The sequence below is a fragment of the Stegodyphus dumicola genome, chromosome 9, assembly GCF_044657685.1.
Source record: "Stegodyphus dumicola isolate Sdum_Otavi_A_Nest chromosome 9, ASM4465768v1".
In the NCBI taxonomy this organism is placed as follows: domain Eukaryota; kingdom Metazoa; phylum Arthropoda; class Arachnida; order Araneae; family Eresidae; genus Stegodyphus; species Stegodyphus dumicola.
The window spans coordinates 151329949-151343061 of NC_140776.1; the positions used below are offsets into that span (position 1 = coordinate 151329949).

At 32.2% G+C, this 13113-nt stretch overlaps 1 protein-coding gene across 10 annotated transcripts in view; it reads left to right on the forward strand.

Moving 5' to 3' along the window:
- The window catches only part of LOC118198748 (protein unc-13 homolog 4B-like), a 130483-nt gene extending 118372 nt beyond the window's left edge, over positions 1 to 12111 (forward strand). For all 10 annotated transcript variants that reach the window (XM_035370508.2, XM_035370503.2, XM_035370506.2 and 7 more), the window contains 3 exons: positions 1066 to 1228; positions 7789 to 7990; positions 11817 to 12111. In XM_035370508.2, the coding sequence (XP_035226399.1) occupies positions 1066 to 1228; positions 7789 to 7990; positions 11817 to 11957 (506 nt within the window). In that variant the 3' untranslated portion in view covers positions 11958 to 12111. The remainder of the gene's footprint in view (positions 1 to 1065; positions 1229 to 7788; positions 7991 to 11816) is intronic.
- Positions 12112 to 13113: the final 1002 nt, after the last annotated feature.

The following is a 13113-nucleotide window of genomic DNA, read 5'->3' on the forward strand; positions in this document are numbered from 1 at the left end:
TGTTTAAAATCCGTTTGTCGTTGACAGATTTTTTTCTTTCAAGGCCATAAATAAATCTTTAAAAATATTTTCCTTTTGATATCATAACATATATTCCGCTATTAGAAATAATCGTAAAAATATTGTTGTCATGTAAGAAAAACAAGTAAGCAAATACTTTTCCACTCCTTTGTCATTAACAAAATATCTTGGATTCTATTCAAGTTCAGTTTTCAGATCATTTACACCTATCATTAAATTTGGATTATTAAAGATCCGATCTCCGCTTTTAATTCTTAGGAAAGTTATAGTATATCTCGTCAGCATAGTACCTGCCAAAAAAAAAGAGTACTGTTATAATAATTATTTCGCGTCAATGAATGTGAATTTTATATTGCAAAGGAGAAATGAACAAATCTTCTGTAGCTAATCAAGTTCTTTATTGCATTTAGAAATTTTTTTCCTGTGAAAGTTATCCATAAAGTTTGTTCTGTTGTTCAAAGGAATTCGTTAATGACATTAATTTCAGTCCAGTTCTTTATAAAGCTTTCAGAATTCTAGTATCTTAGTTTTTCACGTTTCATTACTATTTTTGTCGACAAATGGCGAAACGGTCGTTTTAACTTTGCTACACTTCTTGATTTCCATATAAAACGATTTATTTGCTTCCACCTTAATAAACATTTTATTTTTCTGAATGAGAGGGATGTATGTTTGCTTGCTCTCAAAATCCACAGTTTTCAAAATCTACACCGATCTAAGGTTGCTTCTTTTCTTAAATTTAACATTTATTTAAAGATTTAGTATTATTGCTTGTGCATATGATCTCATTTGTGCATGTTACAACTATCATTTACCTTTTACGGAAACCTAAAAAATTATCATACTTTATTCAATACCTCCAAATATTTAGGATCAGCTAACTCTCTGAAGTAAAGAGAAGATGAAGTAATATGAAACTAATATCATAGCACCTTAAAAAGCTACGGATGTTTGTTCTGTTTATAAATGTGAAGAGATTTATGATCCCAATTTTCTACATGAATTATTCATGACATGATAACAAAGTTATGCTTCTCATTTCAGTGCAAAAAGGCCAGCGTTTACCTGCTCGAAAATGTGAAATGTCTGAATTGATTGTCAAGGTTGAACTTTGTCCCAACACATTGTTCCCAAACCAGCTACCTTTGAAATCTTCGCCAGTGACTGAAGATTTGGACAATCCTGTATTCAACGAGCTTTTCCAGTTGTACGTTATAAATGAAAATTTTATTCTTTCTTCATCTAAATTTATTTTACTGAACAGATATGATACACTGAAATGCAACATTTAGTAACTGAAGTAAATATTTAACGCAATTTGTGTTCTGCCTTCATTTGACTGAATCAAGTGCTCATCAAAATTATGACAACTGTTGAATGAAAGACATTTTTACATTGAAAAACTCGTGAAGTTTGTTTTGTTTTAATTAGTACATTATTTGTAACGTTGAATCTTTCTTGCACTTCTACTCTTTTAAATACTGCCTCAGGAAATGTAAATGAAGTGAGTAAGGATTTCATAAGAAGCAGGAATCTTAAGTTTTGAAGAGAGATTTGACAACCTCGTCCTGCCGTGTCACCTAGATTTTAGCGCTGTGTCGCGAATCCATTAGTTTGCATATGAATGTACTTTTCTTATTAATCGAAGGGTAATATAGTTGCCAATGTCCAGTCCTCCTAGCGAGTTCCCTTGGCCCATGACCATCTAGCACTCCGTCAGTGCTAACTAAAAAGTTAATAAAAGGCAACCAAAGAAAATAATATAAATACATTCGGCAATATATACCATAAGTTTTTTATTTACCGATTTAACAACACAACAGGAAAGAGAAGATGAAATAAAAACTAAAAATAAAAGTTAATTATAAACCAACTTAAAAAAAGAGAAGTTATATAAAATTACAACCATGCAACTAATATCCACACACATACACAAAAAGAAACATAGCTCAAAAGAATTAAAATTAAAATCCCCATTGCAAGCTTATCATGTCGATAAAATCTTCTCCATTATTTTCCTGGCAGATTTTTTTCAGTCTTTTAAAATCATTTAAAATATCAGATATATATTAAAAACATCATTTTTTTAAACTCGTTCCTAATATCAGTAAAATATTTACATGTTTCCACATAATGCTCCGCAGTGCCCGGTTCTTTACAGATGTCACAAAAGTCAGGCTCTTGTAATTTAAACTTTTTAAGCTAGAAAGGAAAATGGCCATGAACTGTAATGATTTGACTAACGTCAATGTCTGAATAACCTAAACCTTTTTTAAGTTTAACAAATATCACATAACCTTTATTTCGATCAGATCTTTCTCACTTCTCCCTCCATTCATCATACATAAATATAATTTTTCACAATAGTCACAGCTCTCCTTGTTGATCCCTGTACATCAATATCACGAGCATTAACATCGGCAATTGCCTCCTTGGCCAGTGCTTCCTCTCTCTCATTTCCAGAATGTTCAACATGAACCTTCACCCAATTAAACATAATATTTTGATCTTCTCTCAGTTCTTTATATAATTCTCTAATATCTATTATTAGAGGATTGTCTTGATTATGTTTTGAGAGAGCTTGAAGAACTGATAGACTATCAGAATAGATATGTATATCATATTGCTTTTTAAGATTCTTCTTAATCCATTTCAGTGAATAAAAAATAGCCATAGCTTCCGCTTGATAAACTGAGTTATATATATTAAGTTTAAAGTTATTATTCTCAGTCTCTGTTCCATAATAATATATAACATATGCGACAACAGGGCGTCTTCCAGACCTGACCCACCTGTATAAATGTCCATTTCATTGATTTGTGAAGCATCCAACTAATACGGAATAACAATTCTTTCGGTAGGGTAAATCAAATTTAAATTAAATTTTTCAAAACCACACCATGTAACAGTAGAATCTTCATATAATTTAAAACCAATATTTCCTGTTCTTAAACGAAATTTATCATAATAAAGAACAAATAATTCGGAGAGAGGGAGCATACTGGCCAGGATACAAACAACCTCAGTAGAGATCGTTCTGAAACGTCTTGTAAGGATTAGTCACCAAGGTCTCTGCATAAAGTCTTCTTATGAATTGTATCCAATAATCGAAAGGTAGCGGAACCAGGTTGTTAGGCGTTAGATTTGAAATTTGGTTTGTAAACACTTTGAATCATTATTACCTATCCATTTCGCAAAAGCAGAGTTTAATTTTATTAATATTTTAATTTTAATTTAATTAATATTTTAGTAGTTTCATATTGTATAATTACTTGATAGTCTGAAACTGAAAGATAAAGACAGTAAAGACGACAGCCTAAGAAAATTACACTAGTGCATAAACTAAGCCATATTACAAGAATATTACAAAATACATTTTATTATTTAGTTAGTTGTTATGTTTGAATTGCAGTAGCTTTGAAATTACGACTGAAATACTTTTTGACTTTTTTTCCTATAAGTATACAATAGGATTAATTTAATTATCCTGATTCATGATAATTTAATTATCAGTAAGAATAACTATATACACATATAGATGTAGACTCAACTTCTGTTCAATGATTATGATGTTTTTCTGTTAGTGTCTGTTACTTCTATTCGATACTGCAATTTACGTGAGATTTAGAGAATTAATAAAAGTGGTATGTGGCTTGATTACTGCTTTTGAAAATTTATATGACTAAGCAATATTCGACTGGTATTTCTGGTGGCAAGCTGTAGAGTCATTTGGTTTTTTTATGCTGGAGACTTGAAAAATATGCAGCTCCCCTGCAGGGATTTGAACTCAAGTGTGCTTCCAGTTACACCACGAAGGCATGCGGAAAGGAGGAAGAAAATACCTTATAAAATTCAGAAAGAAGTTTCTAGAATTATATATTATATAAAAATGTGCAATCGCCTATCGCCTTAAAACTGCTCAAGAATTCTTCATTGTCTAGTAATATAGAGCTTTAAGTTGTATCTACAAGTTATTGAAATGAAACTATTCAAAATTGAGCATAAGCTAGAAAAAATAAGTTTTCATGACTTTTGGATTTAAGATGTGGTTTCAATTAGCCGGACACTACCTAATACGTTCGACATGGGTAGACCCATGGATCATTTAGCCTCCTTATCACCGAGAACACTGCTCAAGATGTACCCCAGGATGCGACCGATTTTATACCGTCGAAATACGTGAATTTCCATTCTAATTTTGAAAAAGAACATATCAGGGAAAAACTCTGAGGGTCTTCCACCCCCTCTCCCTCTAGTTCCGGGTCTTTGGAGAGGACTATGGGCTCGCTAGTATTTTTAGACCCTCCATGCCACACAAACACTGTGGACTCTTGAAAACATCCAAGCCTTCTCCGGGATTCGAATCCGAGCTCAACGATGTAATAGGTCACAGCGCTAACCTCTACATCGATCAGAGATGCAGATTTAAGATGCAGTACTTTTCTTTGAATACTGATGGTAAGATTAATCATCATATTTGCGTAATAATGTCTTTGTGTGCCTTAATATAATGGTTTAAATACTCATAATGATATTATTTTTATTACTGTGTATGTATGTAAGTGATATAAGAAGATATACGTTCCCATTGCCTACGTCATAACATCAAAACATCAAAGCATTTTCAGCGACTTGTGATGAAAAGATATTGGCAAAACATCTGTAAATGAGAAATATATTACCGTATTTTCACCGCTTTATACAGCTTACTTTTTAAACATTCAAGTATTGTTATATGCAAGACTTGCAAAGCATTACAATTTAAGAATGAAACAAATGAAAAGAAATCTAAGAGAGCTCAGCTACCCTCTTCGCCCGCCCCCAAAAGGTCATTTTGCAATATCAAGAAAAGCAAAAGGATTAGTCAGGATAAATAGCGACTTCGGTGACTAATCAGTATTTGCACTGAAAAACAGATCCAAATATCCTCGGTAAGGCGTAAGCGCGCTATTGTCTTTGCGTTACTATATGGATGTCTACGCTGCAGACCATAGTTGGGTTCCCTAGATCATTTTCTTCCATCAAGAAATACTGAAGCTGCCACGCAGACAGTATGACCAGGCTATTGCTAGGTGCAAAGTTACTGGTTCATGAGTTGATGCCCGAAGGCACATGACATAATGAGCACTGGACGTGGAGAGAATCTCTGAGGAGAAATCGAAGGCAAGGTAAGGCTCCCACAGTTCCGGATTTCCTATTATTATAAGCAGATGGCGCTACGAGACACACCAGTTCCGCCATACATATACATGAACATTATTTGAGCGGCATTCTTAAAATGTAGAAAACGTTATCAGTAATCTCTATACCTATAATAAAAGAAAGACTCTGTGTCCTTTCATTCGTACTGCGCGTAAGCTAATAGACCCAGGGCTACGAAATTTGGTACGTAGGTGCATCTATACAAGAGCCAGTGCACCTCGAAGCGATTTTTCCAAAATTCGAATCAGATTTGTTATTTATTTTGTCTTTTTTGATGAAATCGCATCATTTTGAATAATTTAATTTTTTTAGAATTGTGGTTTTGGCAACAGTGTTTCATTCAATGATTTGTATACTGAACTGTTGACTGGTGAAAATCAGCACTTAGAAAAATGAGGGCGATTATTTTGTGCAGTTTTTAAATTTAATGTTTCTCTTGGACACTGGACATTTGTTGAGAGAAGGCAACGGGAAGTTGGTTAATTTATCTATTAGGATAATTAATATTTGTGTTAAGGGATATTACTTATTTCATTGTAATTTTTTATATATAATAAATTTTTATTTAAATTTGTGTCTTTTTTTAGAAGGGGGGTGATAAAGTTGTTCTGCAAGCTAAAATTCTGTGCAGTTTTGGACGCAGCTGCTGGACTGTAGGAGAATACGAAATGAAAATCCCTTTCATTATACAGCTGGCGTAGTCGACTTAAAAAAATATCGATGCACTTCATTTATAATGGTTGAAAATCAAATGGTGATAATATGAAAAAGTAACAAAATTTGCAATGAAATTAAAAGGAAGTTACAGTTCAAATTAATTTAACGAAGCGGGTTTCCATAAGCGCAGTATAGGTAGACATATCGAGATCTAATAATAATGAAACATAAGACATTCGGCATTGCTAAACGTAATGTGACAGTTATAAAGTGGAAAGGTATGCTTAGTGTTCAATGAAATTGGTAAAATTATTAAAATAATATGAGGTAAAGTAATACACATATTTTTTACAACGGCAGCTTGCTACGTACGATACATGTGCAAGTTATGGCAAGACATAATAATTGTGAATTGTTTTTCTGCATTCTTGTAAACAAATGCAAGAGATATATTTTGTTTGCATAAAAAGTCCTCTTTATGGACATTTATATTTTAAAATTTGCCACCTTTTTCCACTGTCTCTCGTAGCATTCATAATGTCAGTTGTCTGTTAAGAGAAATGAGGAATATATTGTCTGTTAACTTACCTCAAGCTGAAACTGCAACATTGCTGGGAGTGTTCACAAACTAAGAAATTCCATACTTTTTCTATTGATACAGTACAAAGTCTTTAATTCGGACTCGTCGAGACTTCGGCGATTCCGGATTAGGATTTTTTCCGGATTATAGATCATCAATTTAAATCCGGTAAGATGGCACGCAGAAATTATAAAATTAAAAATATGAAACCGTAATTTATGCAATAAAGAGCAATTATTATCTAAAGGGTATCAAACTTTACAAAAAAAAAGCTTAATATTTATTTGTTTACTTTATTAAATATTTCTTTCAATGTAAGTTCTTTAAGTTGCTTCGTTTTTTGTGCTAATACTATCTCTTTAATTCTATAAACAGACATAATTTCTTGTTCAGTTCCACTGTTCAATTCCTATAATTGCTGTGTCGAGAATACCGACTAACTTGTCAATCGAAATTTTTTCGTCTTCAATAACTTCTCTGTCACGTTCTTCACTATCGGAAGCGGTACATCGAGACATGCTTTCGCTTTGTAGATCCTGTGGCAGCTCCAGAATCGGAAACTCTTTTTGACATAATCGAAAGTTAAAGCTTAATTTTATAAAATTGCTCTAACAGTCTGCAAAAAATAATAAGCCTGATCCAATTAGAAGATTAAGGAACAACGCAATCTGCAACATTAACTGAAATAGGTAATTAGATAATTTTAGCCTAGCTTATACCGTCCGTTATACATTAAACGCGCATGCGTAAACGTATTATGCGCATGCGCAGAAAGTTTGTAGCTTTGAGATCCGGATTATAGATCATTCCGGATTATGGACGTCCGGATTAAACACTTTGTACTGTTTTCTATGTCCTTATCATAGGAATTTCTCTTACAGAATTGAATAGATCTGTTTTCATGTTATCATACCTAAAATCAATAAAGATGCTTTGAAATTCTAATTTTTTTATTAAATTTATAATGAATACGCATTTTTCTCAAAACTGTTTTAGACGGAATTAGGGCATTATTACTTTGAACCCATACGAAGAGAAAATTTAAATTTGAAACTGCAGTTTTTATTAAACTTCAAGCGTTCAATGGAATTTGCTTTCCACTGAAGGCACTGTACGCTGAAATATTCTTCGTTCAGTGGAAAGTAAATTTCACCGAATTTAGTGGAATTAAATGTTTTAATTATATTATTTAATGGAATTGTTTAACAATTTTTAAATTCTTACGCTTATTTGTTGCTTTGTTTAAGTCAATAACCTAAAATTTATACTCCTATTCCTCATTTCAATTTCTGAAGAAAATTAAAATGGCGTACGTGTTTATTTTTCAGTTTCCATTTGCCATCTAATGTACTAAGCGTGAAAGGAGCGGTCATACAAGTCCGTGTTCTCAACCAAGATAATAGTTACAGTGCAGAAGCGGTTTTGCTACTCAATCAGGTTCAAAACATGAGTGGGTTCACATCTGTAGAATTCTTACCTGTGTATTTAATGCCACTTAGGAAGTTTGATATGAGCCATATTTCGTATCAAGTAAGTAATCAGCTATTGTAGCTTGGAACGTTTTCTTGTTTTTGCTTTTAACATCGTCGGATCTTTAAACAGCAAAAGTAATTTATTTTTATTCATTACTGCATTAGGGTATTTATTCAGTATAAAGAAATGTTTTTTAAAGAATAACCGAAATTAGTACAAAAGCGATCTTTGATATACTTTCCGCAACATCTGAGATGTTATCTCATGATAAAGCATTCTAATTGCTTCAGTTTGTTCATTGATGAGAATGGCAAAACATATGCTTTCAAACTTACATTTAATTTGGCTTGATTACTAAAGCAATTAAAGGATCGTTACTTTTCATTGAATAAAATGTATAAAACAAAATATAGTTCTGTAAAAGTTTCAGAATCTTTGACGGAAGGTTACGTGGGGGGGGACAAGATACAAAAGAAAGCACCTTTTAATTCCATCTTATAATTTGAGATAATTTGAAAGAAAAGGGGTTCTTTTTTTATTAAAATATGGCTTCATGAGCTACTGTACTGGCCTTTATAAATCTAAAGTTCTTCTTGGCTTAGCTGATAGCAGCTTCCAGTTGTGACGTAATAATTATAGTATGCCTCTAGCAGTCATAATGGATCAAAATACAGAAATGCAGGTGGAAGAGGGAAGTACACAAAAATTTCTCCATTGGTCGCACAGATATAATCCCTCTTCACTAACTGTGGAGTTCCGTTTCAGTTTTGAGAGGGATTACCCCAGAGGCGACCTGAGGGTCTTCCACCCCACTTTCCCTACCTCCTAGTAAGAGTAAAATTCCTTTTATGTAAATGTTGTAAGAAAAAGTCGAAAAAATTTTAGAGTATTCTTTTATTCTCCTCAACCAGTTGTTTTATTTTTATGATCTTAACTGTCTTCCTCGCTTTCCCTTTTCCTGCCAGAATGCTAATTTCTAGTTCGCTCCTGTTCATTGAGGTAGAAAGAGCTAGTATTGAAAGAAAGATTTTAGACTGTAGAATCAGAGCGTGTTCCATATGCTGCAGGCCACGTTAAAAGTTAATTCTCTTGAGAGCCAATTTATCCGCACTTACGACTAGGCTTTTCACGCTGAGCCAATTTGCGCGTTTTCTATCTGTGTAGCTTTTGCGCTAACCTGCAATTTACTTAGTTAAGTTGAAGTCATTAATTTTGATTTTTGCCATAAATGCTGTCTGGTTCTGTAAGCACAAGTTGTGCCTCTGTTAATTTATCTGAGTTAATAAAAAGGTTTTTAACACCCTTTTAAATCTCTTGTAATTTTCAAGACACAGCGAAAAGTCACTTAAGTCTTCGGAGTTTTCTCTCAGTTTATGTTACCAACGAAAGTGTGACTGTGTAAAATAAAAATACACAAGAAACGCTCATTATTACTGCCAAAGCAGGAATGGAGACTACTTAAAAAGGCCTATATCAGTGAATCATACGACTGAATGGTTATTATTGAGAAGCTGTGTGGAAGTGTCTCTTTGCTGACCATCTGTTAGAAAATTTCATGCTTCCATAGGAATGATGCGCGCAAATGCCACATGTGCAGAACTGGCATACATATAAGTGTCATATCACCTATTTCAGGAAGAAATATCTTCAGAAGAAGAGGTAAAAAGAAAAAAAAAATGACTCTAGTTCTCTGATCCGGTAAACTCGTGCAAAATGCAGTCAGATGTAGAGTTGTCATGTGACCATTTAATCCTGATAAAGCAGTAATAAACTACAGCATAAGCATTTTTAATGACAATGCCATGAGTCTTTTTAGAAACATTTTAAAACATAAGCAACAGCGAATCACATTCAACAAATTCTGAGAGAAACAAAGCCAAGCTGAGCCTTTAAAGTGCCGCTTAGCGGAAAAGATAAAAGGAAGAAAAGATAAATGGTGACCAACAGTAATCTGATTCGTTGTGGAAAAAAATTTCGCATCAAAACAATTTTAATTATCGTTTCTGCTTATAGTGTCTATTTAAATGATTTCCATTTGCTTTGGGTATTAACCTAGGCATAGACAGCTGTTGTAAAGCTCAAATAAACAATCATCTGTGATGCAGAGACGAAATTAATCCATTTTACATTAATTCGTATGGGCAAAATTGTTTTGGTTTACGAACATTTTGGTGGAAAAATCTTCAGAAACGAATTAAATTCGTGAACCGAGGTTTTATACTTTACAGCTGTCATTCCGTGTCATTCATTAATTAGTTCTTAAATGGAAAAATGTCAATAACTGTTATCATTTCTTGTGTATTAACTATCTTTTGAAAGCCACAGTTTAAAAGTGAATAATTTACGAATATTATATCAGTAATATGGTATTAAATCACATAAATATTTTAAAGCTGGTTTAAAATCAATTGCGATGCATTGGGAATTGTTATCATACTGTCTTTCAACTTCTAATGGAAGTGACATACATCTCTTGAATTAGAAGTTCATTATTAGATATTTAACATGGTTTTGATAATTAAATTACTCGTTCCTATTGCAGATTCTTGAGTATTTTTCCCAAGAATATGATATTGATTTCTTTCTTGTAATTTTAAAAGAATTGTTATCAAAGCTTAACTTGGAATTCAAATATCGTACAAAAATACAGTCGTTTATATCTTTTGAGATGTACATTTCACGGAATTAAGGGCTGAAGGTTCCTGAGATAGATAATTTTGTATCTAAATTAAACATTTATATTACATTCAGATAATTGTTTTATCTAAATTAAACATTTATATTACATTCAGATAATTGTTTTATCTAAATTAAACATTTATATTACATTCAGATAATTGTTTTATCTAAATTAAACATTTATATTACATTCAGGTAATTGTTTTATCTAAATTAAACATTTATATTACATTCTAAACATATAATGCTTATCAGTATCATTGCAATCTATTTGACAACTATTTAATTTTCCGTTCTATTATATCAGAATCAGTATCATTGCAATCTATTTGACAACTATTTAATTTTCCGTCTATTATATCAGAATCAGTGTCATTACAATCTATTTGACAACTATTTAATTTTTCGTCTATTATATCAGAATCAGTGTCATTACAATCTATTTGACAACTATTTAATTTTCCGTCTATTATATCAGAATCAGTGTCATTGCAATCTATTTGACAACTATTTAATTTTCCGTCTATTATATCAGAACCAGTGTCATTGCAATCTATTTGACAACTATTTAATTTTCCGTCTATTATATCAGAATCAGTATCATTGCAATCTCTTTGACAACTATTTAATTTTCCGTTCTGTTATATCAGAATCAGTATCATTGCAATCTATTTGACAACTATTTAATTTTCCGTTCTATTATATCAGAATCATTGTCATTGCAATCTATTTGACAACTATTTAATTTTCCGTCTATTACATCAGAATCAGTGTCATTGCAATCTATTTGACAACTATTTAATTTTCCGTCTATTATATCCGAATCAGTGTCATTGCAATCTATTTGACAACTATTTAATTTTCCATTCTATTATATCAGAATCAGTATCATTGCAATCTGTTTGACAACTATTTAATTTTTCGTCTATTATATCAGAACTTTTCAGAAATAAATACCATCTGCATAACATACCTATTTAGGTATCCAAGTAATTCTGGCGATACGTTGTAATTTTTATGTAACAATAGCAGGTTTGAATGATTTTCTCGATTTACATATGCAGTTATTTTGTTCTTGCAGCAGGTCATAGACTTTGAGTTGTATTTTGCCTTCAGATTTACTTAATATTACTTAATAAGATTTTAATTAACTATTACTTAAATAAATTTAATTAAATATTACTTAAATACGTTTGTTTCACAGGTTTTAGAAAGTCGCAGTCGATGGGATAAAGCCGCAAAGCAGTTCATCTCCAGCAGGCTTAAATCAGACAAAAGTCAGAAGAAATTCTTTCCTTGCATTCCTGGAAAGAACATGATGTGTAATTTCGCCAGTAACAACTGACGTGTCCTTTCTTCGTCATTTGTAGACTTCCTTTCATCGTAAAATTTGTACACTTAAAATTATATGTCTAACTATATAAATCAGAATGTTCGAGGAATACTACTAACGCATCCAATTAAAAATACTAATATATAAAGCTTGTTTGCACCTGCCAGTGTGTGTGTATTTATTGTGTTCAGGTTTGAGAGACTTAAGTAAGTATTTTAAAACTACTGTTGAAGGATTTTGCTAACTAAGCAATAATCTAAAATATCATTTGAAATCTAACTAAGATTTCAAATGATATTTTAGATAAAAAAAAATTAAATTTTTATTCCTTCTTATTATTTTTCTTACTTGTATTTAAGTTCTAATTTTCAATAATTCATCTAAATGTTTTACATAAATAATGTAATATTTATTGTAATTTTATATGTTAATATAACTATTTAATAGATTTCATTCGAATGAATGCGATATAGTGTAAGCCGCGTCCATAAAAGTTTACACAAAAATTTTCATGAGTCCATTATTTTCGCAAGCGTTGGTCATAGACCTGAATAGTATAATGAAAAGCAGTTGGATTTTAAGGATAATTGGTTTCTGACCATAAAGTTACCAAAATCAGGCAAGAGAATTTTGACATCACACACTTAAAATGACACATTTAAAGTTGTACCTTTTCGCAAAAACTGACAATACATAAACACATAATTATTTACAGAAATTTCGTTTCAGCATAGAAGAGATAAAGTGGCAAGTTTAACTTCCTTAAAAGTAAAATACAGGGATTGTATTTGGTTCATCAGGTTTTGGATGAATGTATTTCATAAAGTATTACATAAAAGTAGCGAATGATACATTGTTCTAAAAAAGCATATTTTCAGGTTTCTTACGTATCATTACAAATGTCCTATGTGCTACAGTACAAACATTTATACGGGCCGCCCAAACCGGGATAGTGGTTAGCGACGCTGACTGCCGTACTGAAGGGTCCGGGATCACCCACGGGGTGCTGTCCTTCAAAATTGCGCGGAGCGGAGCTAAACAAAGTGATACTGTTACTTGTATGGTGTTGAAAGCTGTTGCCAGCAATAGGCGCAATCTTGCACTTCTTGCCACGATGAATTTCGTGGGCTTGGTTTGATGTTACTGTCAGACAGGTGATATAAATCAC